General features: G+C 38.2%; 1 protein-coding gene across 2 annotated transcripts in view; it reads right to left on the bottom strand.

The window, feature by feature from the left end:
- RAD50 (RAD50 double strand break repair protein) overlaps positions 1 to 25,490 on the bottom strand; it is an 85,899-nt gene that overhangs the window by 33,795 nt on the left and 26,614 nt on the right. For both annotated transcript variants that reach the window (XM_043587371.1, XM_043587381.1), the window contains 11 exons: positions 21,425 to 21,553; positions 20,810 to 20,975; positions 18,510 to 18,703; positions 16,788 to 16,994; positions 15,470 to 15,652; positions 14,084 to 14,241; positions 10,801 to 10,976; positions 9,819 to 10,056; positions 2,707 to 2,896; positions 2,163 to 2,289; positions 1,585 to 1,778 (listed from right to left, as the gene is read on the bottom strand). In XM_043587371.1, coding sequence (XP_043443306.1) covers positions 1,585 to 1,778; positions 2,163 to 2,289; positions 2,707 to 2,896; positions 9,819 to 10,056; positions 10,801 to 10,976; positions 14,084 to 14,241; positions 15,470 to 15,652; positions 16,788 to 16,994; positions 18,510 to 18,703; positions 20,810 to 20,975; positions 21,425 to 21,553 — 1,962 coding nt within the window. The remainder of the gene's footprint in view (positions 1 to 1,584; positions 1,779 to 2,162; positions 2,290 to 2,706; positions 2,897 to 9,818; positions 10,057 to 10,800; positions 10,977 to 14,083; positions 14,242 to 15,469; positions 15,653 to 16,787; positions 16,995 to 18,509; positions 18,704 to 20,809; positions 20,976 to 21,424; positions 21,554 to 25,490) is intronic.

Genomic DNA, 25,490 nt, shown 5'->3' with positions numbered 1-25,490 from the left:
AGTCTTCTTCTTAGCCCTTATGCTATATACTACTTCAGCCAATGACTTGATTCCTAATCCAGGCCATGTGCTCCCAGTTATATGGGCATGTGCCTTCAGGCATAAGTTTTTATGAGTTTGTAGGGGCACATGTCAACTCTAAGTGGCCAAAGAAGAGGAATGCTTTTCAGGTCAGGCCTCTCTTTTACAGATGGGAATATGATGATAAAAGATAGTTTTGTCCTTAAGCTTACTTTGCTAAGGCTAAATAGATATTTTATGGTAATAAAAACATACAGGTATAATGATGTTGGTGTGTCCACACCTATTTTGGAAGGAAAGTAACAAACTATTTTACTAATCAGGAGTCTACATTATTCAGCCTTGTAACACCTCTATAGCATAATTACATGATAATCAATGTTCAAAACATGAGCCTCAAGCACTTTAAGATAACTAATGAAATTATCTAATGAACCCATAAAAGTAGAGACAATTCTTTAGTATTACTTGAGTGTTAGGTATATGTTTTCGTAACGAGAAGAGGTATGGTGTAGTGTGAAGTCCAATGTCTTAGACACTGAAAACCTATCTGAAAACCCTGCCTCCTACTAGCTGCATGAACTTGGCTAAGACATGGGACATCTTTAAGTCTCAATCTCTTTTGTATAAAAGAGATTATAGCCACATATCTCAAAAGGATTACTAAGACACTGAACTCTTTAATGTCAAAGGGCTTCATAAACAGAAAAAAAAATATACAAATGTAAGGTATTACTATTTAAAAATTTTTTTTAATGTTTATTTATTTTTGAGAGACAGAGACAGAGTGTGAGCGGCGGAGGGGCAAAGAGAGAGAGGGAAAGACACAGAATCTGAAGAGGCTCCAGGCTCTGAGCTGTTAGCACAGAGCCCAACGTGGGGTTTGAACTCACAAGCCGTGAAATCACGACCTGAGCCAAAGTCGGACGCTTAACTGACTGAGCCACCCAGGCGCCCCAAGATATTACTATTTTATATCACACTCTAAGCCTCTGATAATTTATAGTAAAAAAATACTTAAGAAACATTTATAACATTTAATGACAGGTTCAGTAATTTATTTAGTGCCCAGTGAATGTTTATAATTATGAAAAAAACTAGGTAAGATTGTTATTTTGATTAATCTAGATAAGGAATGCCAAATGATTTCCATTCCATGTGCCTGCTCACTACACTGGGAAGGACTCTGAGACTACATCTCGAATCAAACAGAAAAAGTGTTATGAGTGGGAGGCAGTGTCTGCCATGGATAGAGTAATCTGCAGGTAAGACAAATGTCCCATACAATCATGTATGTAGTTAGCCAGCCAAGCGCTGACCACCTCCAATGACAGGAAATTCACTAATTAACCAGGCAGCCAATTCTTGCTTATTATGGCCAAAATCCTCTCAGACATCTTTACCTATTAGTACAAGTTCCATCACCTAGGAGCCATGCAAAGAATTATACTATTTTCATTTGATCCTCACAATATCCATAGTTTTAGCCACTACAGCAATAAAGAGCACTTCATGTGTTTGAACTAAGGTAAAAAACATATATGTATGTATGAATATTTTTACCTTTATCTCTCTGAATAAGGACTGAACTTCAGTGGATAATTCCACAGTCTGCTCCTCCAGTTGCTGACGACGTTGTAAATTAGTGGATATCTGAAGTTTCTCTGACTTCAGTTCATTTGTTGTACTCTTTAAGTGTTGAATCTGTTCCTGCTGGTCCTGTATAAGCTTACGATTCAATTCAATCTTACTGGAAACTGCATCAAAATACATTCACACCGTGACTAATGTTAAGGATACAGAAAATACTACAAACAGCAACCTTCCTTATATGGATTCTATGGAATTCACACAGCCTGAGTTTCCATGGGTCCCACCCCCTGTAGTAAAAGTGCTACAAAACCCCTCTTTACCAGCCATGGGTAAGGATCACAGGGCAGAAACAGTAGAGCTCCTCTGACACTTATCATTCAAAATCTCCCATCATTTAAAATCTGTTGTGCAAAGCAAGGAAACTTTTCTCTTTTGAGAAAAGAGTGGATATACTGTGGACTGGAAGAACATAACAGATACAAAATTTATGATAAAAAGCATAAGCTGATATCAAGTCTCTATGCGTACATGAAGACAGACTCTATTACCTGTATCTAACTTGTGTTGTTTTTCTTGTTTCTCCTGGTTTACTTGCTGGACAGTTCTACCCAAGTCTAGTCCTTGCAGCTTAGCTGCTTGCTGTGCAATTTTTCTTTCAACATCTTTAAGTTCCATCTTAAGAATAAAACAGTTATTTCCTTTAACAAACTTGCTACGTTATAATTATTCAAAATCTTAAAAAATTAATTGCTATTTTAAAATCTAAATCTGCAACTGATTTCAGATATAATTTTAACAAAGTTTAATAGGATGAAATGAATTTTAATAACTTAAATGACAAAAGCAAACTGACTAAAATGAAAATAAACAGGACTACTTCTTAACTCTCATATTTATGAATAAAACAAAACATCGAAACCCAGGAATGTAAAGTTTAAGCAGTACTCACTCAGACTATCTGCAGTTCAGGACAGGGAACTCTAAATGCAAACTATACGTGAACACGATGTACTGTTTTTTACCACTCTAACATTTCACATTTAAAACACCAGGAAACAAGTTTTATTCTGCCTTAAATTATAATAAACTTACCTGGAATCTTTCCATAATTGTAACATCTGTCAGGCATACTTTAGCACTTTCTTCTTCAGGCATTATTGTGCCCAAGAGTGTTTCCTGTTCTTCTATGTCATTCTTTAAGCGCTGTATGTCTCTGTTGACATTTTGCAGTTTGTTTCTTAATTCTGGTATTTCCTTCTCCTTCAAATCAATTATGCTTTGCCTTAACAGAGAACACACTATTAAAAATAAGCTATCTAATGTTTTTTTAATCATGAAACGGAAGTCCTAAATTTTTGGCAAGAATATCATAGAAGTGACTGTACCTTCTCAGGGCATCTCATCAGTGAGGACATGATGTCATTACATCTTATTACTAGAGATGTTAATCTTGTTAACTTAGGTAACATGGTATCAGCCAGATTTATCTGCTATAATGTTACTATTTTTCTCTTTGTAATTAATAACTTATATTAGGAGAAATATGTTGGGACTATGTCATTATCTCATTTCTTCTCAAACTTAAGAAAAGTTTTTTTTTTAAATGCTTGTTTATCTTTGAGATAGATGAGATAAATGCTTGTTTATCTTTGAGAGAGAGATTGTGAGCAGGGAAGGGGCAGAGAGAGAGAGGGGACAGAGGATCCAAAGCAGGCTCTGCCCTGACAGTAGAGAGCCTGATGCAGGGCTTGCATGAACTCATGAACCATGATATCATGACCTGAGCTGAAGTTGGATGCTCAACTGACTGAGCCACCCAGGTGCCCCTCAAATTTCTGCCCACTCATTTTAGTATCCGATGGCAGATCTTACTCACAAAATTTACAATATTCCCCCCTACTTCTCCACAGGAGATATATTCCAAGATCCCTAGTGGATGCCTCAAACCCACTTATATACAAACTGAACCTTATATATACTGTTTTTTCCTATATAGACAAGTCTATGATAGAGTTTATAAATTAGGCACAGTCAGGGGTGCCTGGGTGGCTCAGTTGGTTAAGTGTCCAACCACCTTAACCTTAGTCAGTTTGGCTCAGGTGATGATCTCACAGTTTGGGAGTTTGGAGCCCCGTGTCAGGCTCTGTGCTGACAGCTCAGAGCCTGGCACCTGCCTCAGATTCTGTGTCTCTCTCAAAGATAAATAAACACTATAAAAAACCCCTTTTTTTAAAAAATAAATTAGGCACAGAGATTAACACTATTAATAAAACAATTATAACAATATACTATGATAAAAGTTATATGAATGTGGTCTCTCTCAACATCTTTTTTTTTTTTAATTTTTTTTTTCAACGTTTATTTATTTTTGGGACAGAGAGAGACAGAGTATGAACGGGGGAGGGGCAGAGAGACAGGGAGACACAGAATCGGAAACAGGCTCCAGGCTCTGAGCCATCAGCCCAGAGCCTGACGTGGGGCTCGAACTCACGGACCGCGAGATCGTGACCTGGCTGAAGTCAGACGCTTAACCCACTGCGCCACCCAGGCGCCCCTCAACATATCTTATTGTACTGTACCCTTCCTCCTCTTGTGGTGATGTTAGATGATGAAGTGCCTACATGATGAGATGAAGTGAGGAGAATGATGTAGGCCTTGTGACTTCAAGTGAGGCTACTGTTAATATATGTCAGGAGGATCATCTGCTTCTGGACCATAGTTGAGCTCAGGTAATGGAAACAGCAGAGTGAAACTGCACATAAGGGTGACTACTGTATTACTGTGACTTTGCCAAACAGAGATTTTCTATAAATTAACTGACCATACTGATCAAAAGTATCAAGATGGTGAAAAACAAAGAATGAAGAGATGCTGAAGACTGCAGGAGCCTAAGGAGAAATAAAAACAATGCAACGTCGGATCCTGGGTTGGATCCTGAAACAAAAACAACATTAATGGAAAGTGCTGAAATTCGAACATGGTTTGTAGTTAACAGCATCACACAAATGTTAATTTCTTGGTTTTGATAACTAGTTTATGGTTACATAAATTGTGAACATGAGGAAAAGCTGGGTGAAGGGTAGAGGTGAATTTTCTGTACTATTTTTTGTAATTTTTCTCTAAGTCTACAATTATTTCAAAATAAAACGTTTAAAAAAAAAAGAGGGAAAAAAGGAAGGAGACCACTCAGCCAAATGCCACATGGGATTATGGTACAAAAGCTGTTAGCCAGTTCATCGCACCTGCTGTAGCTAATGGACTACCACTCTGGTGGCAGGAAGGCTGGCTCCACATCTAACTTTGTTGAACCTCTGAAACAAAATTTGTATTTAACCCTAAAAAAAAAAAAATATCAATTTTATTTCTGAAAAATTCCAAATTCTTAATTAAAAGTGAGTACAATAAATTAAATTGATTTCTAGTGGAGTCTTACAGTAAACTAAAGGAAAAACCCGAAACTCAAGAGTTAGCTCTGGCACACTGCTATGAGTTAACAATTTTTAAAAGTCTACACTACGACCAAGAAACGCCAATCTGAACTGATCTGTGGCAACAGAAGACCTAGAGTTTGTTATGCCACTGAGATGAAAAAATTTCCTGAGTAATTATGAAGGTATGCAGATTCAGAGTAATTCCATGTTCACATTACTTCCTGAATCTTGTGGTCATAGACCAGGAGTTGGTCTTAAAGTATGTTCCTAGTACCTAGACAGTGACATGGCTACGATACCCCAAAGACAGTCAAGCATTCACTTGACTGGGGACATCTTTGTGGAAAACTACAGGTATCCATTCAATTGTAACCCTATTTTTACATTTTCACATGCACACAAAAAACCTCTAATCAATGTGGTCCAGATTTTGATGCCTTCTTTTCTGATGATTACCTAAGATGCTAAAATAAGTATCATAAGAATAAAGACGTTTCCCAAAAGAATGGGGTATTGAGATTAGGACTGTGTTCTTTTGTGTAAAATTTTCAGAAACTCAGTTCTATTTTTGTGACAGCATTCCTTTTCCAAGGGGCTTTTAAGTAAAAGAAACCAATACAGATATGGTTGGGTGAAAACATCTTTCAAAGCAATGGGGAAAAATAATGAGTTTTTACTGAGCTGTCATAATAAATAAACCTGACTCAGTACTAAGCAAAATGATAAACACGTATATATTCATCTGAGATTTCATTCACGATGATGGTCTTAATATATTAAGTATTGATGAGTTTTGGCCTTTAAATAAAAATATTTCCCTTGGGGCACCTAGGTGGCTCAGTTGGTTAAGCATCCAACTTCAGCTCAGGTCATGATCTCATGGTTCGTGAGTTTGAGTCCTGCGTCAGGCTCTCTGCTGACAGCTCAGAGCCTGGAGCCTGCTTTGGAACCGTGTCTCCCTCTCTCTCTCTTAAAAATAAATAAATATAGGGGCACCTGGGTGGCTCAGTCGGTTAAGCGGCCGGCTTCGGCTCAGGTCATGATCTCGCGGTCCGTGAGTTCAAGCCCCGCGTTGGGCTCTGTGCTGACAGCTCAGAGCCTGGAGCCTGTTTCAGATTCTGTGTCTCCCTCTCTCTGACCCTCCCCAGTTCATGCTCTGTCTCTCCCTGTCTCAAAAATAAATAAACGTTAAAAAAATTTAAAAATAAATAAATAAATAAATAAATAAATAAATAAATAAATATTAACAAGAACAAAAAAAATTTCCCTCAAAGAGGATAAGCAAAATCTGGTTCCTCACTACCTCTCTGAGCTCATCGTCAATCATTTTCCCTTTGGCCTCAGGGATTTTGGACTGCCTGGAATGCTCTTCTGCTGGACAAATATTGTCCCTTATTTCTCTAGCTAGCTCCCTTATTTCTCTCATGTCTACACTCAGTTGTCACCTTCAACAGCAATTCCCCTCTCACCACCACTCAGGTCTTCTGTACTTCCTTACTCTGCTATATATTTTTCTCCAAGGCACTGATTTACCTCTCAGACTACATATTTATTTTTCTAGCTTCAGGATATCTTACTTTGTGTGTAGTGACCAGAGTGACATATAGTGGCCACTCCAGATACTAGGGTACTATATGGATTAGTCAGCCACGAGTACTTTGACATTCCTCCTAATGAGAGGTGGAGTCTGTGTCCTCTCATTGAATCTTGGCAGGCTCTGTGACTACTGCTGACCAAATAGTCAACAGCAGAAGTAACACTGTGCCAGATTTTGGGCCCAGGCCTTCAGATACTAGCAGTTTCTATTGCCTGTATCTTGTACTACTCGCTCTTAGGATCCTTCATTTGGTAATCCAACCACTCTGCTGCCAAAAGCCCAAAACACATGTGTGGGCCATGCAAGGGCATTGTGTTTGACAGCCCCAGCTGAGCTCCCAGCTAATAGTCAGTGTCACTGAAAGTCATCTGAGTGAGCCATCTTGAACACTGAGCCCAGTAGAGACTTGAGATGACTACAGCCAACATCTGACTGCAACTGCATGAAAAACCCTAAGTGAGGAACTACCCACCTAAGCCCAGTCATGCCACAGAAAATCCTATAAATGGTTGTTGTGAGGCACTAAGTTTTGAGGAGGTTGTCACGAACAGTAAATAACTGAACAGATACTACAGCTCTCATTCATTCGGCAAATAGTTACTAGTATTACAACACAGAAGGAATTAAGGAAGTAAAGCAATGAATAAAGTATGTACCCTACTCTGAGAAGGGGAGTTCTGATGGCAAGGGTCCTAAAATATAATACAATGTTGATTTCTGCTACTTATATCAATATGACACAGAACTAAGCTCACATTTCCTCTAAGTGCACTTTCTACCAACTTGACATTTTACCTTTTACTTAATCTTTTTCCTTTCAAGATACTGCCTTATTCCTTTCCCTCCTTTTCATTCTCAAACTACTGCTTTTGTCTCCTTATCACATTCTCTCTATAGCCTCCAATAATCTAGTTTTCACCCTGAAGACTATATTAGTTATCTATTGTTACATAACAAAACATTCCAAAACTCAGCAGCCCAAAACAACAGCACTTATTTTAAGATCAGAAACAGCCATCCGGGTACTTTTGGCTCAGGATGTCTCACTGAAATGGCAGTCAAGCTGCTGGCCAGGGCTATAGTCATCTCAAAGCTTGACTGCTGGAGAATCAATTTCCAAGTGGTACTCACTCGTGTGGTTGTTTGAAGGCCTCAGGTCCTTGTCAAGTGGGGCCCTCCACAGGGCTGCTCATATGGCAGATGGCTTCACCCATTTCCAAAAGAAAAGGCGAGCAGGCAGCTAGTAGTGTCTTATATAACTGAATCCTGGAAGGGACACACTACCACTTCTGTCATATTTTATTGGTTACACAGACCAGTCCTAGAACGTGGGAGAAGACTATACGAGAGCATGAATACCAGCAAGTAGGGATCACTGGGGATCATCTTGGAGGCTGGCTACCACAAAGCCTATCTGCTTAGACTTTTCTGACTTTTTCTCCTGAAATTTCTCTTTGGTTTTCCAGGACAACATACCCTCCTGGCTTTTCTGCTTCAAGAGTAGTTCTCACTCTTTTTTTTTTTTTTTTTAATGATTTTAAGTTTATTTATTTTGAGAGAGAGAGTGTGCAAGTGGGGAAGAATCAGAGAGAGGGAGAGAGAGAGAATCCCAAGCAGGATCCGCACCACCAGCACAGAGCCCGATGCAGGGCTTGAACTCACTAACTGTGAGATCATGACCTGAGCCGAAGTTGGATACTTAACCAAGCCATCCAGGTACCCCACATTTTTTTTTTTAGTATGTATTTATTTATTTTGAGAGAAAGAGAGAAAGCATGTGAGTTAGTGGGGGAGAGAGGCAGAGAGAAGGAGAGAGAGAGAATCCCAAGCAGGCTCCAGGATGTCAGCACAGACCCTGACACAGGGCTCAATTCCATGAAATGCGAAACCACGACCTGAGCGAAAACTAAGAGTCAGATACTTAACTGAGTTGTTCTCACTCTTATCCATTCAATATATTAACATGAGATTAATTTCTTAAAACACATTTTTCATAAATCCCTAAAGATGACTCCCTATGACCTATCAGAGGGAGTTGTAACTAGGTCTGAACATAATGTAGCCCTATCTTCCTAACTTTTGGAAATCTATCTCCCCACATGATTCTTCCAACTCTAGATCACCTTTCTATTGCAGCACAGGTATGCTCCTCTCCCCTTCACACACTGTCCTCATTTCTCTTTCCACTTTTCTTCTGTTAATAGAGTTGAACCAACTTCCCTATGCTTTATATTCTCCTCCCATCTCGTTCTCAAAATCTTATTCTCATTCTATAGTCCACTGGCTTCTCTCTTAACTAATGTATTTGTCTGAACCAATTAAGTACTTTATTAAGCCCTGCTTTCTAAATATTCAATTCTGAGAGCTTATCTACTTAGAGCATCAGCTCCTTAGAGACTATGTCATATTGGTCTCTGTGACCAGCTGCATGCTTTATATTGTGGGAGACAACAAGATATCATCACAGACTTTCTGACTTGATCTGATTTATAAAGAGACCATCATTTGAATTTCTTGAGTGAGGGAAAATAAATAATACAAATCACTATGATTCATTCTTTTTGAAAGTGGGAAAGACATAAAAATATAGTTTAAAATTTCTTTTGGGGGAGCTTTCTAAGACTTTAATTCTTTTGCTAGGTTTAGAAAGTACCATACTAGCAAACAATTCAAAATCTGTCAAAATTTCTGTTCCTAAGCCAAGTCTCAGGAATTAAATAAACATACACACAAAACAAAAAAAAGTTAAGATTATATCTACCCTGTGAGTAGTTTAAGAAGTTTGCTCACCTTTAAACAAAACAGTTATTTTTTCTTATCACATAAATAACATGAAAGGGGACATACTGGCTGAGAATCCTGACTTGAATTTTTACTCATTCAACACATTACTCAACACCTAAAATATGGCCAGGGACTGGATGGGTACCTTTTTTTTTTTTTTTAATGTTTGTTTATTTTTGAGACAGAGAGAGAGAGACAGAGAGAATCCCAAGCAGGCTCTGCACTGTCAACATACAGCCCGATGCAAGGCTCAAACTCGTGAAATGTGAAATCATGACCTGAGCTGAAATCAATAGTCAAGTGCTTAACTGACTAAGCCAACCAGACACCCCTGGATGAGTAACTTTTACGGTGCTGTTACATGTACAGTAATGGTAAACCCATATTCTCACCTCATGGGGACAAGTCCCAGCATTTCATCACGCCGTTTTTCTTTTTTCTTTAGTTCCGATTCTGTTGACTTGAGTTTATCTGGAGCAAGCCGCAGCTTAGACTGTAAATCACTGATGACTTCCTGTAATTCAGCTTCTGTCTGAAAAACCCTCTGACAGACAGGGCAACATGACTGGTTTTCATCCGTTAGCTGAGTAATGAACTGGGAGTAAACTGCCGTGGCTCCAGCCAGCATGGCTATTTTAAGAAAATAAATATTATTACCAGTGAGAGGAATATAAAATATAGTTTTGTCATGATGGTTATAATCCTTTCCCATATGTATATGATTATTCTTCCTTTATAAACATATTATAGAAATAAAAATTCTCTGATATTTACATAATCTTTGAAAGGACACAATACATTCAGATTTGTATTAATTACTTTCTGGTAACACACAAAAACTGTAACAAAATTTTAGAGCATATTATGTGCCAGAAACTGTTCTAAGAGCTTTATACTAATAATCTCATTTACTCTTCCCTCAAGCCCTAAATGGTAGGTAATTATGTCCTCAGATGATAAGTCTGAAGTAAAAGAAAGATTTGATAATTTGCCCAAAGTCACACAGCCATCAAGTTGTAGAATCAGGACTAAAGCCATTTGGCTCCAGAACCAAGTTTTTAAATCTCTCATCCTTAACAGTTACCTGTGAGTGAAAATTCACAAGTGTCAAAGTACCTCAATATTATAAAGAAGGTAACTTAGGGCACCTGGGTGGTTCAATCGGTTGAGTGTCCGACTTCAGCTCGAGTCATGATCTCATGGTTCATAAGTTTGAGCTTCGCAACAGGTTCTTTGTGGTCAGTGCAGAGCCTGCTTTGGATCCTCTGTCGTTCCCTCTCCCTGTCTCTCCCAATAATATTTTTTTCTCTCCGAATATTTTTTCTCTCAAAAATAAACATACATATAAAAAAGTAAAAAAAGAAGGTAACTTACCTCGTTGTTTTGAGGATTTTTCAATTTCTTCCTTAAGTCTGTCTAAATCACTTTCAAAATCCTGGCTACCACAAACATCAAACAGCTTGTCTTCATAACTGGACAACTGCTCTTCTTTCCTTTTTAGTTCATTATTTAAATGATTTTTATTTTGCTCAGCTGAAGCTAGTTCTTTGCTAAAAATAAGAACAAATATAGATTACAATTTTAAAACATGAGAAATCAGTTTGAAAAGTTTGAGTAGGTAGGTAGGACCCTTTCACAATAGCACTTCCCTTCTCTCCTATAAGAACTTCTCCTTCATCCCTTCGTTGTTGCTGTCATCTACTTAGGTCTCATCATCCATTCTCTCTCATTCATGGAAGATTTCGCTCACTAGTACAATTTATCTCCATTCCTCCTTTTTTTTTAATGTTTATTTTTGAGAGAGAAAGAGAGACAGAGTGTGAGCGGGGGAAGGGCAGAGAAATAGGGAGACACAGAATCCAAAGTAGGCTCCAGGCCCCAAGCTGTCAGCACAGAGCCCAACACGGGCTATGAGATCATGACCTAGGCCTAAGTTGGATGCTTAACCAACTGAGCCACCCAGGCACCCCTCCATTCCAACTCTTAAATATCATCCTAGCCAACCTCCATACTGACAAAGATCAGGGTTTTTCACTTTGCAGGTTATGATGCACTAGGCAAGGCATGTAATCAATATAATGCATTATATTCAGCCTATCTTAAAAAATGAAACAATAAAATATATTGGAGCAGAATGAACATAGTTAGGACATGTACTATTTTGAGAAATTTGTTTCAGATGAGTGTGTATGAATGCATGTATGCTGTATCTTGATACTTCCCATTTTGAGACACAGTAAAAATCTGGAAAAATAAAAGTAACTAATACAGATGATGCTTTGATCATCCTAGTCACTGAGCAATGCTCATCAACACCACTATCTTAGCACCAAACACCGTTGGCCACTTCCTTGAAAGTCTATTTTCTCAAGGCATCAAGAACAAGAACCACTCCTGTTTGGCTTTCACCCCAGCTCTCCTAATTCTAGTTTCCTTTACTTGCTCTTCTTCATTGCTTACCAACAGTAAATGCTGCTGTTTCTGAGGCATCAGACCATAACCTTTTCTCTTCTCTTTGCATAAACCCCTTTAAAGTGATACTGCCTATACTAATGACTTCAATTATTCCTTACAAAGCAACAATTTCCAATCTCTTGAACTTCAAACTCCAGTATCTCCCTAAGAGATATTTCCACAACAAGCACAAATTAAACATGGTCAAAGCCAAATCCACTATCTTCCTCAAAAATCTGTAAGGAATTTTTGACTCTTATCCAACCACCACTCAAAGTGACATTAGAAAAAAGTGATCACTTTTTCTTTATTGTAGTAAAAAGCACACATAAAAACTACCATCTTAACCTTTTAAGTGCACAATACAGTGTTAACTATACACACATTATTGTGCAACCTATCTCTAAAACTTTTACATCTTGTAAAACTGAAACTGTGTAACCACTGAACAACAATTCCTCTTTCCCTCTTCCCCCATTTCCTGGCAACACCATTATACTTTCTGTTTTTAAGAGTTTGACTATTTGGGTAGGTCTTTTAAGTGGAATCATACAGTATTCGTTCTTTTGAAACTAAATTATTTCACTAAACATAATACCCTTCAAGGTTCATCCAAGTTGATGGATAAACTTTTTTTTTTTTTTTTTTTAAGTAAGTTTTGCACTCAACATGGGGCTTGAATTCACAACTTAGAGATCAAGAGTCACTCGCTTGACCAAATGAGTCAGCCAGGAGCCCAGGATTTCCTTCTTTTTCAAAGCTGAGTTAATATTGTTATACACAAACATATACCGAGTCTTTATCCATTCATCTGGCTACTGAGAATAATTCTATAATAAACATGGATTTGCAAAAATCTCTTCAAGATATTTTCAATTCTTTTGAATATATACTCAGAAGTGGAACTGCTGGATCTGGTAATTCTGTTTTGAAGGACACCCATTTTCTATATCACCTGTATCATTTCACATTCTCACTAACAATGCACAAAGGTTCCAATTTCTCAGCATCCTCACCAACACGTGTTATTTTCTGTTTTTTTTTTTTTTTTTGGTAGTGGCCATCCTAACTGGTATGATGTGATATCTCACTGTGGCCTTGAGCTGCATTTCCCTGATGATTAGTGATACTGAACATTTTTTCATATGCTCACTGGCCATTTGAATATTGCCTCTGGAGAAATGTCTATTCAAGTCCTTTGCCCATTTTTAAAAAAAAATTTTTAAATGCTTATTTGTTTTTTGAGAGAGAGTGAAAATGAGAGCAGGGGAGGTGCAGAGAGAGAGGGAGGCATAGAATCTGAAGCAGGCTCCAGCTCTGAGCCGTCAGCATGGAGCTCAATGTGGAGCTTGAACTCACGAACTGCAATATCATCACTTGAGCTGAAGTCGGACACTTAACCAACTAAGCCACCCAGGTGCCCATGCTCATTTTTAAATCCAATTATCTGTTTTTGTGTTGTTGAATTATAGGAGTTCTTTACATATTCTAGATGATAAACCTTTACTAGATATATATATGGTTTGTAAATATTTTCTCCCGTTCGGTCGGTTGACTTTTCCCACTATTGTTTCCTTTGTTGTGTAGAAGTTTTTAACTTTGATGTAGTCCCATTTGTCTACTTTAAAAAAAAAAAAAAAAGCACTTTGTTTATTGATTTTGACAGAGAGAGAGAAAGGGCGGGCATGAGCTCCGGAGGGGCAGAGAGAGGGAGAGAGAGAATCCCAAGCAGGCTCTGCACTGTTAGCAGGGACCTGATGTGAGGCTCGATCTCATGAATTGGGAGATCAAGACCTGAGCTGAGATCAAGAATAGGACGCTTAACTGACTGAGCCACGCAGGCCCCCATTTGTCTATTTTTGGTTTGTTTCCCTGTGCTTTTGGTATCAGGTCCAAGAAAATATTTGTCAATTTCAATATAATGAAGCTTTCCCCTATATTTTCTTCTAGAGGTTTTATAGTTTCAGGTGTCATTTTTAAAAAGGAGAATTTTAATCCTCTAAGTTCTGCAAACTTTCAAGGAACAAAAGGCCCAAATCAATGTCACCATTTTACTTGATTCATAAAATACAGTAGAACCAAAGTCAATTAACACAAGACATACCATTTTATGACAATAAATGACAAGACATTAAAACAATAAAAAAATAAAAGCATGAAATAAGAGATCTGTATTACATTTCTACAAGTTGCAAATACTTACTTCAATTTGGCAAGTCTGTCCCTGGTCTGATTAATTTCTTTTGATTTACTATGAAGCCAGTCTTCAAGCTGCTTTTTGTTGGGAAAATACCCTAACAATGAAGTTAATTCATCACTGTGTCGAGATTTTATTTTTCTGATTTGTTCATCTTTGTCAGACTATAGAAAAACAAATTTTTTTTAATGAAATCCAAGATCTCCACATTACATGAAGAACACAAATTTTAACTTAAAACTCCAAGCTCAAGAGTCACATGCTCTACCAACTGAGCCAGCTAGGTGCCCCTAAGAAAACAAATAAATTCTAGACTGATTAAAGTTCTAGGCTTAAAAAATAAAATGCTAAAAATGAAAGAATACAAAATTTTTAAATTTTTTTTAATGTTTTATTTACTTTTGAGAGAGAGAGAAAGAGAGAGGGAGAGAGAGAGAGAGAGAGAGAGAGCGAGCAAGCAGGGTAGGGATAGAGAAAGAGGGAGACAGAGACTCCAAACACAGGCTTCAGGCTCTGAGGTGTCAGCACAGAGCCTGAGGGGGGCTCGAACCCACCAACCGTGAGATCATGACCTGAGCCAAAGTCAGACGCTTAACCAACTGAGATACCCAGGCGCCCCTAGAATATAAAATTTCTTAAAGTCTTACAGTGGGGATTGCCTTCTGTGCATAAGAGAAAAAAGTAACAAGTCTGAAAACATGAAAATTAAACTTGTGCATGAGGGGCACCTGGGTGGCTTAGTCGGTTAAGTGTCTGACTTCGGATCAGGTCATGATATCACCGTTCAGAGTTCAAGCCCCATATCGGGCTCTGTGCTGACAGCTCAGAGCCTAGAGGCCTGTTTCGGATTCTGTGTCTCTCCCTCTCTCTGCCCCTCCCCTGATCATGGTGTCTCTCTCTCTCTCTCTCAAAAATAAATAAGCGTTAAAAAAAAGAAAACTTCTGTATGAGATATGATAAAAATTAATAGCAATGTGGATGTGTATATATTCCTCTACATTAATTTTTATAATTACAAAAAAGTTTTTAAACTCCAAAGTGTATTGTATACAGTTTTGTTTTTTTTTTTAAATGCTTATTTATTTTTGAGACAATGCAAGAAACAGAGTGCAAGCAGTGGAGGGACAGGAAGAGGGAGACACAGAATCTGAAGCGGGCTCCAGGCTATGAGCTGTCAGCCCAGAGCCCGACACAGGGTTCGAACTCAAGAACCATGAGATCATGACCTGAGCCGAAGTCAGATGCTTAACCGACTTGAGCCACTCAGGTGCCCTGATTTTACAGAGTATTAAGCTCACTTAACTCCTAAAATATAATGCCAGTATGAACTAAATATTCCACAGTTATTTCAAATACCAGAAAGTATAATCAGAACAAAAAGCAAGGTCATACTTTGTCTTTGGTCAGCATCTCCATCTGGGTACGTGTTGTCGTATGATGGTTTATCTGTTCCATCTCTTGGTCCAATTTACGCAGGGTCCGGTCTAGGTCTGCTTTCTCACTTTGAAGGCTTATTACTTCTGTTTTTAGAGCTTCTACAGTGCTGTTTTTCTCAGCCTTGCTTAGCTCACGTTCCTTATCAAAAATTCAAACACACAAATTTATATATTCATGTTAAAACAATGACAAAATGATTGTTTGCTTTTATCCAACAAGAGAAAAAGCTTAAGAAATAAGATTTTTAAGGAAAATCTTATAAAGCCGCCTTACTATAATGGTAGAGAATTAGTAAATAAACCTGGAAGGTCAAAGAGGAAAAAAACTGAGAATTTACTGTAAAACTGAGAAAAATACATCTAAGTATATAGTTTAGTGATTCTTCTGACGGGTGATTCCCCATCACATGGCAATATTGTGACAAACTGCTAAATTGACAGAAATGTATGCAAATAGCAATGTTTACTTAAATTATCAAGATGGAATCTGAGAGGGAGAATTGCCAAACTTTACAATGCCTACTTTGGTGGCAGAGATGTGAAGCAAGGGGACAGATTACAAATGAAGAAGAAAATTTGGAAATTCATAAAAAAGAAGAGATGAGCTAAGAAAATTTTTACCATATAAAAAGTGATAACATGGCAAAAATCATAGAAAATCTACAGTGTGTGGAACCTAGAGGGAAAATACTTTTAACTTAGGTAAGTGGTTCTTAACCAAAGTACTCATAAGAATCACCTGGCTTTGAGTGGACCTTCCATTCTCCACCCTAAAGATTTTGATTAGGAATGGTCTAAGCATAAGTGTTTTTAAAAAGATTCCTAAAGGGGCGCCTGGGTGGCGCAGTCGGTTAAGCGTCCGACTTCAGCCAGGTCACGATCTCGCGGTCCGCGAGTTCGAGCCCCGCGTTGGGCTCTGGGCTGATGGCTCAGAGCCTGGAGCCTGTTTCAGATTCTGTGTCTCCCTCTCTCTCTGCCCCTCCCCCGTTCATGCTCTGTCTCTCTGTCCCCAAAATAAATAAACGTTGAAAAAAAAAAAAAAAAAAGATTCCTAGGTGATTCTAATTTTCAATCCACCCAGTGTCAGAATCAAAGAGTTGGTGTAATTATAATACTCATATTTTTAAATTTTATGAGATTCCTAAACAAGGTGGACATTTTTATTGAAATGCCAGTATCTTAGGATTAGCAGTAGATAAAATACTTCAGAATGCAAGATTCTAAATGTCCTATCTACACCTTAAAATTATTAGATTACTCAAATAATGTCTTACAGCTTTTGAGAGCTCCTGGTCCAGTTCAAGAATCCTGTCCGAAGATCCTTCCAACTGCTGTAATTCATACTTCACATTTCTCAGCTCATTCTGCTTCTTACTTAGGATTTCTGATTTTAGCTCAATTATTCTTCCCAGTCCAGTTTTCTTATCCCTTATCTCATCTATCTGTTTTTGTTTCAGAGTCTCTTTTTCTGCAAAGTCATTCTAAATACACATGAGGAAAACGAGCATTAATAATTTTTTCACTGAACTTATTAAGTTTCTTGAACGCAAAATTAATAGATGCACACTAAAGAAAATTTAAAAAGTACAAAAAAAATGTAATGACCATCATTTTGAGATAATCATTATTAGTTATGAGCAAACTTTTTTTATGATTACCTTTGAAAAGAACTTTTGGAAGATACTGTATGACCTCACTTATGTTATTGTCTAAAAACAAACTCAACAAACAAAAACCAAACTCAGAAAAAGAGATCAGATTTGGGGCCACTAGAGGTAGAGGGTGGGAAGAGGGAGAATTAGAGCAAGGTGGTCAAAAGGTACAGATTTCCAGTTATACGTAAATACTAGGGATGTAAGGTACACCATGATGACCACAGCTAACACTGCCATATGGTATAAAGGAAAGTTGTTAAGGGAGGAGATCCTAGAAGTTCTCATCACAAAGAAAATTTTTTTTCCCTTTCTTTTCTTTTACCTATATAATGAAATGGTTATTAGCTGAGCCTACTGTGGTAACCATTTCACAATATATGTAAATCCGGCCATATGCCTTAAACTTATACAATGATATGTGTTCATTATTTCTCAAAATAATGAGGGGAAAAAAAGAAAAAAAATTTACTTAAAATCAAAATAGGGGCATCTGGGTGGCTCAGTTGGTTAAGCATCCAACTTCGGTGCAGGTCATAATCTCATGGTTCCTGAGCTCAAACCCCACACTGGGCTCTGTGCTGGCATAGGGTCTGCTTAGGATTCTGTCTTCCTGTCTCTCTGCCCCTCCCCTGCTCATAGTCACTCACAAAAGAAACTTTAAAAAATAAATAAAACTTAAAATATAAGTCTGTATCTTCTTCATATTTTTATCCTTATGAACTTCAGAAAAGTTGCTTCCATAAAGGTGTTTTCTATCTCCTACAGATTTTATTCTAACACTAATTAAAATATACGACAAAACGGGGGCACTTGGGTGGCTCAGTTGGTTAAGTGTCCAACTTTGGCTCAGGTCATGATCTTGCGGTTCATGAGTTAGAGCTCCACATCAGGCTCTGTACTGACAGCTGGAAGCCTGGAGCCAGCTTCCGAGTCTGTGTCTTCTTTCCTCTCTGCCCCTCCCCTGCTCACACTCTGTCTCTCTCTCTCTCTCTCAAAAATAAACAAACATTAAAAAAAAAAAAAAAAAAGACAAAATGAGGTCCATCCAAAAATTAACACAATTTTTAAAAGCTATTTCTTTCTTTTCTTTTAAGTTTATTTATTTATTTTGAGAGAGAGAAAGTACACAGGCAAGGTAGGGGCAGAAAGAGGGAGAATCCCAAGCAGTCTCTGGTGACAGCATGGAGCAGGACAGAAATGGGGCTCAATCACACAAATTGTGAGATTACGAACTGAGCCGAAACCAAAGGTCAGACACTCAATGGAGTGAGCTACTTAGGTGCCCCTAAAACATTTTAATTAGAGAATCTCATACAAACAAAAGAATATAACAATATTTACCATCATTTGGTTGGCAATTTCTGTTTCCTTCTCTTGTCTCTCTCTCACAAGTTTGTGAAAATTTTTAATATGTCTTTCACTGAATGGTCCACGCTCAAAGCCATCCAATTCTAGCTGTGTTGCTAAAGACTGAATTAATGAATCTCTAGCTCGGATATGTTCTTGATGGCGATCTGCTTGTAGCTGTAGACGACCTTTAAAAAACACAACCATAATAATTCTTTCATCAACTGATTTTTAAAAAATTAAAATAAGTGTATATTCATATTGCAGTTATAAAAAAAAAACAGCAGAATGTCTTATATCCTTTGCTCAGTTCCCTCCATTAGTAACCATGGTAATGTGACGTAATAAAAGAAACACATATTTAGGGGCACCTAGGAGGTTCAGTTGGTTAAGTCTCTGATTTCGGCTCAAGTCATGATCTCACGGTTTGTGGGTTCAAGCCCTATACTGGGCACTACGCTGACAGCTCAGAGCCTGGAGCCTGCTTCAGATTGTGTGTTTCCCTTTCTTTCCCTCTGTACTTTCCCTGCTTGTGCTCTCTCTCTCTCTCTCAAAAGTAAATAAACATTTTTAAAAATATATATATATATATATAAAGAAATACATATTTGGTCTTTGTCCCTGGTTCCTGGCATAAAGCACGCAAAATTTTTAGAATTTCTAGTGATACAGGTGAAAGAAGCATCTTTTGTTATTCATTTCAAATCCTATTCAGCCGTATCTCAGTTTATTCTAATAAAGTGACTTTTAGAGGAGCTGGTTGTCAAAGGAACCTACTATGTAATTAGAGAGTAGGAACTTTCAGTACCCCCATCCCCAACTCTGGAGAGCAGCTTAAGATGGAGTTGAATCACCAATGACTAAAATGATTTATTCAACCATGTCTACGTAATGGAATTTCCATTAAAACCCTCAACGACAGCATTCAGAGAGCTTTCAGGTTGGCGAACACATCAAGGTGCCTGTTCATGTGTGAGTGCTGCACACAGAGAGGGCATGTAAGCTGAAGGCCCCTTCCCCAGACCCTGCCCTATGCACCTCTTCCATTTGATTGTTCCTGAGTGGTATCCTTTAGAATGAACTGGTAATACTGTTTCCCTAAGTTCTATGAATCATTATAGCAAATTATTAGACCTCAGAAAGGGGTTGTGGGGACCCCTAATTTATAGTCAACTGATCAGAATTATATGTGACAGGCAACTTGGGACTTGCAACTGGAATCTGAGTTAGGGAGGCAGTCTTTTGGGACTTCTTGGGGAATGCCCTAACTCTAATTAGTGTGAGAATGTAATCTTATCCACTGAGAAGTGGGAGAATTGCTTGATGTGGAAAAACCCATACAACTGGTGTCAGAACTGTTGTGAGTAGAAAAACAATGTTTTCTTTAGTAATATTTTGCAATACTACAGTACAATTTCACAGTCAGGATAATGACACTGATACAATCCGTCAGATTTATTCAGATTTCCCCAGTGTTACTTTTGTCTGTTTGTGTGTATTAAGTTCTATATAATTAACTGCATAAGTTCACACATCCACCAAGACAGTGAACATAATGAACAGCTCCAATACCACAATAGTACCTCTTGTGCTTTTATAACCATAACCATACTAACCTTTCTCCTGTCCCTTCTCCTACTCAGTAACCCTGGCAACCACTAATCTGTCCTCTACTTGTAAAATGTTGACATTTTGGGGCACCTGGGTGGCTCAGTAGGTTACATGACTGACTCCTAATTTCAGCTCAGGTCATGATCTCCCAGTCATGGGATCAAGTCCTGCACTGGGCTCCACACTGAGGGTACAGTCTGTTTGGGATTTTCTCTCCCTCTCTCTCTCTGCCCCTACCCTGCTCACACGTTCTCTCTCTCTCCCTCAAAATAAATAAACTTAAAAAAAATAATAATAGGAGTGCTTAGGTGGCTCAGCCAGTTAAGTGTCCAGCTCTTGATCTCAGCTCACGTCATGATCTCATGGTTCGTGGGATCAAGCTCCATGTTGGGCTCTGTGCTGACAGTGTGGAGCCTGCTTGAGATTCTCCCTTCTCCCTCTCTCTGCCCCTCCCCTACTTGCTCTGTCTCTCAAAATAAATAAAAAAAATTAAAAAAATAAAAATAAAAATAAAAATTTGACATTTCAAAAATGTTATATAAATGTTATATAGTAACATACTGTATATAATCTTTTGAGATTGGCTTTTTTCACTTAGCATAATTTCCTGGAGATTCATTATTCATGCAGAAAGTGTTTAATATTATAACAGGAAAAGAGACCAAGTTAACATTTTGTCCTACCCTGTTCAATAAGCAGTTCTGATTTTTCCTGATTGAGAAGTCTTGATTCTTTATTTAACTTTTCCAGGTCACGCTGACAGTCTATCAGTCTCCTTTCTTTCTCCCTCACTGTTCTCTGGTGATTGTGATATAAATCATTTAGTTGCTCATCAGTCCCTTGAAAAACCTGTATGGAATCAAAATAAAGAGCTTTAATGAGTAAATATATGAAGTTATCATTCTGAGGTACAAAATATGAACTAAACTTCAATACCCTTTAAAAAAATTTCTTTTAATTTTGGGGGAGGGGAGAGAGTACGCACAAGCCGGGGAGCAGCAGAGAGAGAGGGAGACACAGAAACAGAAGCAAGCTCCAGGCTTTGAGGTGTCAGCACAGCGCCCGATGTGGGGCTAGAACTCATGAACCGCAAGATTATGACCTGAGCCAAAGTTGGATGCTTAACAGACTGAGCCACCCAGGCACCTGCTCAATGTCCTTCTTTTTAACATATACATGGAAATAACACAAACAACAAGATTTGTGTTTTTTCTGAGATATGACTGAAACAATGGATTCAAATGAGGTTCATTAAATAATCTCAAAATTTTGGAGAACAAAATTCTACCACCACAAACCTTTTCCATCTTCTGTTCCAGTTCACTATTATCTTTTTCCATCTGCTTCTTTCGGCTATCCAAGGCTTTAATTTCATTGTCAAGTCTCATTATTTTAGAAAGATTTTGTTCAATTTCTTTTAGACGATTCTGAAAATAAATACATAAATTTCACTAGTTTATAATGCAAATGAATGAAAAGAAGTTAAGATGTCCTGGGCTAGATACTTAGTAAAAGTGATCTATCTCATTTAATGCTAGCAAGGCTATAAATTATAGGAGGCACAGAGAAACTGAGAAGCAGAGACATTAAGTAACTTGTCCAACTCCTCACAGCTAGGAAAAAACAAAACAAAACAAAACTAATAAACTGCTTTGCCCTCAACATGTCCCAGAGAAGTCACTGGGTAGAGTCACATTATGTAAAGTACATTATAAAAACTTAATCTTTAAAAGGCTGACGATTTAATTTATTTAAAAAATAAACAGAATTAGTGAGTGGACTAGAAACTCACAGTGAGTTACCAGTGCATTGTGAATCTGAAGGCCAAACTTACATGGAAAACTATGCTTTGATTTAAAGTCTGTTCAAGCACAGAAAAAATGTGAACAAGTTAAGTGTGATAAATGATCTCCTTGGCCTGCTTCCAAGGACAGCTGGTTGCCTAATCTCCTAGGAATAGGTGAAACCAGGCTCTGCTGGGGATATTCTTCTAATGTTTGTCTCTACAAATCCAAGGATGACCTATTCCTCTTCTAAGATATTCTTAAAACCTAATTTATTAAACTAACGTTAACATTAGAGTGCTGAGATATCAACTTGAAGCTTTCACTGTTGCACCTAAACGCACCCTCAACTTTAATATTAGTCATTTAATAAAATTACAGTAGTATCTTATCTTGTGATTTGTAGATTAATGAGTAGCATGTAACCACCATAAAAACAGGAACTTTGTTCACTAATGTATCCCCCCACAAGAAATTGATGTTCTCTATGTTAGCTAAATGGAAGAATAAATTTTTTACCAATAATTCATAGCTATCACTGAATGAATGACTAATATATTGAAGACATTGTACAAGATGCTGCTATCCATTCACTCTAACTCTTGTGAGAGTACTTGCTAAGTAGGAGACTTGGAGGACTCCATGTGCACGAAGGCACATACTTAATGATGGGAGGTTAAGACTGGAGGCAGGGTGGGATAATAGTTAACACTGTAGGCTCTGGGTGCTGGAAGAAGGAAAAACTCAACCTTACCTTGTACTACATTCAAAAATTAACCTGAAATGGAACATAAATGTAAGAACTCAAACTACAAAACTTCAAGAAGAAAACACTGTAGAAAATCTGTGCAATTTGGGGTCAAAGATTTCCTAAACAGGAAACAAAAACAAACTGTAAGAAAAAATTTGATAAACTGAACTTCATCAAAATCAAAAACTGCTGTCCTTGGAAAAGCAGTTAATAAAATATTTGCAAAACACATGTATGATAAGGGCTTGCGTCCAGAATAAAAAGAACTCTCACAGCCAAGTAAGACAAAAATCCCATTCAAAATAGGCAAAATATCGAATAGACACTTGTCCAAAGATGCTCAGATGGCAAATAAACACTTAAAAGGACACTTAACATCCATAAACATTAGAAAAGTGCAAAATAAAACCATAATGAAAAAAAAAAAAAAACCACTCAAGATACTAGCATTCATCTACTATAAAGGCTAAAATAAAAAAGACTGACCTATCTAAATTACACTTCAATAAATTCAACTTAATTTTTTTTTTTCAACTTTTATTTATTTTTGGAACAGAGAGAGACAGAGCATGAACGGGGGAGGGGCAGAGAGAGAGGGAGACACAGAATCGGAAACAGGCTCCAGGCTCTGAGCCATCAGCCCAGAGCCCGACGCGGGGCTCGAACTCCCGGACCGCGAGATCGTGACCTGGCTGAAGTCGGACGCTTAACCGACTGCGCCACCCAGGCGCCCCATTCAATAAATTCAACTTAAAACAAAAAGTATGGGCTTAGGATTCAGAGAGGTTTGGACTCTAACCCTGGTTCCACACCATGGTTGCAATGTGAACACCTGTGCCACAGTTTTCTTGCCTATAAAACCTCACAGGATTACTATGGAGTTCACATAATGCATTTTAAAACACCCTGTTCAGTGACTGGACCATTCATTATCACTTATGAAAAAAATTTTGTGTTCAGAAAATATCTTTTGAGCAGCAACAAAAAGAACAGGATTGATTCTTAAAAGCATTGGATATTAACATCTCAGCTATGGTACTCCACTCAGAAACTTCTCAGCTTCTATTATGGCCTCTTGGTGGTTTGGATCTATTGTGACAACTCTAGGTAGCTTCATTCCTTAAATCCAGCCAGTCCACCAGATCCTGGCGAGGCTCAAACTCACATACTGTAAGATCATGACCTGAGCCAAGATCAAGAGTTGGATGCTTAACTAACTGCACCACCCAGGCACCCCAAGGAAGTCCAATTTATCTATTTTTTCTTTCCTCACTGTGCTACAGCCACCACCTTTTAGCTCCTAAAGAACCTATGTTTTCAAATGTACCATTTACATAACTCTTCAAATTACTCATTTGAGATCCTCCCTATCTTCTAAAATAGTTTCCTTGTTTTTCTAAGTAGATTTTAAGTTCTTTAAAAGCAAAGTCCAAGTTTTTGGCTTCATTATCCCCCAAAATACCTGGCACAGTGCTACACACAAAACAATATTCACTAAATAATGCATTAATATTAGTGGGCACCAGGACAGAACAAAACCAAAGTTTTTCTAATTTATAATTCAAAGATCTATACCAGGAGTTTGGAAGATGGTGATGGAGTACAAAGTACAGAGACACAGTTTGGGAGAGTGACAGACTGTGACCCCCAGGGTGGGGAGGGAGCTGCAACTGCAGAGAAGGGGGATAGAGAGACTAACACACAGGTAAGCACAAGCAGAAAATAAATCCCCATAGCAATAGGCTTAAAAAGCTAGAGGGCTTGAATTTCCTGAGTTCTTACAACCAGCAGGGCTTAAAGCCTGGAGTTTTTTTTGTTTGTTTGTTTGTTTTAATTTTTATTTATTTTTTTAAATTACATCCAAGTTAGTTAGCATATAGTACAAAAATGTTTCAGGAATAGATTCCTTAATGCCCCTTACTCTTTAGCCCATCCCCTTCCATAACCCCTCCAGTAACCTTCTGTTTATTCTCCATATTTAAAAGTCTCTTATGTTTTTGTCCCCCCTCCCTGTTTTTTATTATTTTTGCCTTCCTTCCCTTACGTTCATCTATTTTCTTTCTTAAGGTCCCCGTATGAGTGAAGTCAAATGATATTTGTCTTGTTCTGACTGACTAGTTTCGCTTAGCATAATACCCTCTAGTTCCATCCATGTAGTTGCAAATGACAAGATTTCATTCTTTTTGATTGCTGAGTAATGCTCCATTGTATGTGTGTATATATACACACACACACACACATCTTCTTTATCCATTCATCTGCTGATGGACATTTGGGCTCTTTCCATACTTTGGCTCTTGTTGATAAAGCCTAGAGTTTTAAAAGTCAGAGTGTTTGGCTCCGATAGAGCTCAGAGGGTACTGGGGCTGCTTGGGAGAAAATGCAGGGCAAACAGCCCACTGAAATACAGTATGGAAACAGCGATCTGAGGAGCACCTGGGGCAAAGAGTGGGGTTAGTTGCTCATCTTGGAGCATGTCTTAGAGAGGCAATGTTCATGCAGAGACCCCTCTGGGAACCAGCCCAGCTGTGACACTGCTACCTAACTTGCTTACACCAAGCCCCAACCCTCCACACCCCAGTGAAACTGCCGCTCCCAGTCACGCTTGCCTCAGTCCTAGTGCAATGGGCCCCCTCCCCAAGAAGACTGGCCCAAACCCCCGCTAACAGCAGATCTCCTGACCTGGAAGTTTTTCAGAGCCTCAGTCCCAACAGTGGTGGGGACAGGTCTCATTTCACAAGGAGAACAGAGTACACCTAATTAAAACACATCACATTCAGGCCAGGGACCGAACGCTGCCCACATACAGGCAAAGAGACTGGCCCAAAG

The sequence above is a fragment of the Prionailurus bengalensis genome, chromosome A1 (genome assembly GCF_016509475.1).
Source record: "Prionailurus bengalensis isolate Pbe53 chromosome A1, Fcat_Pben_1.1_paternal_pri, whole genome shotgun sequence".
Taxonomy (NCBI): domain Eukaryota; kingdom Metazoa; phylum Chordata; class Mammalia; order Carnivora; family Felidae; genus Prionailurus; species Prionailurus bengalensis.
The sequence above is the reverse complement of the archived record's forward strand: the minus strand, read 5'-3'. Positions and strand labels throughout refer to the sequence as shown.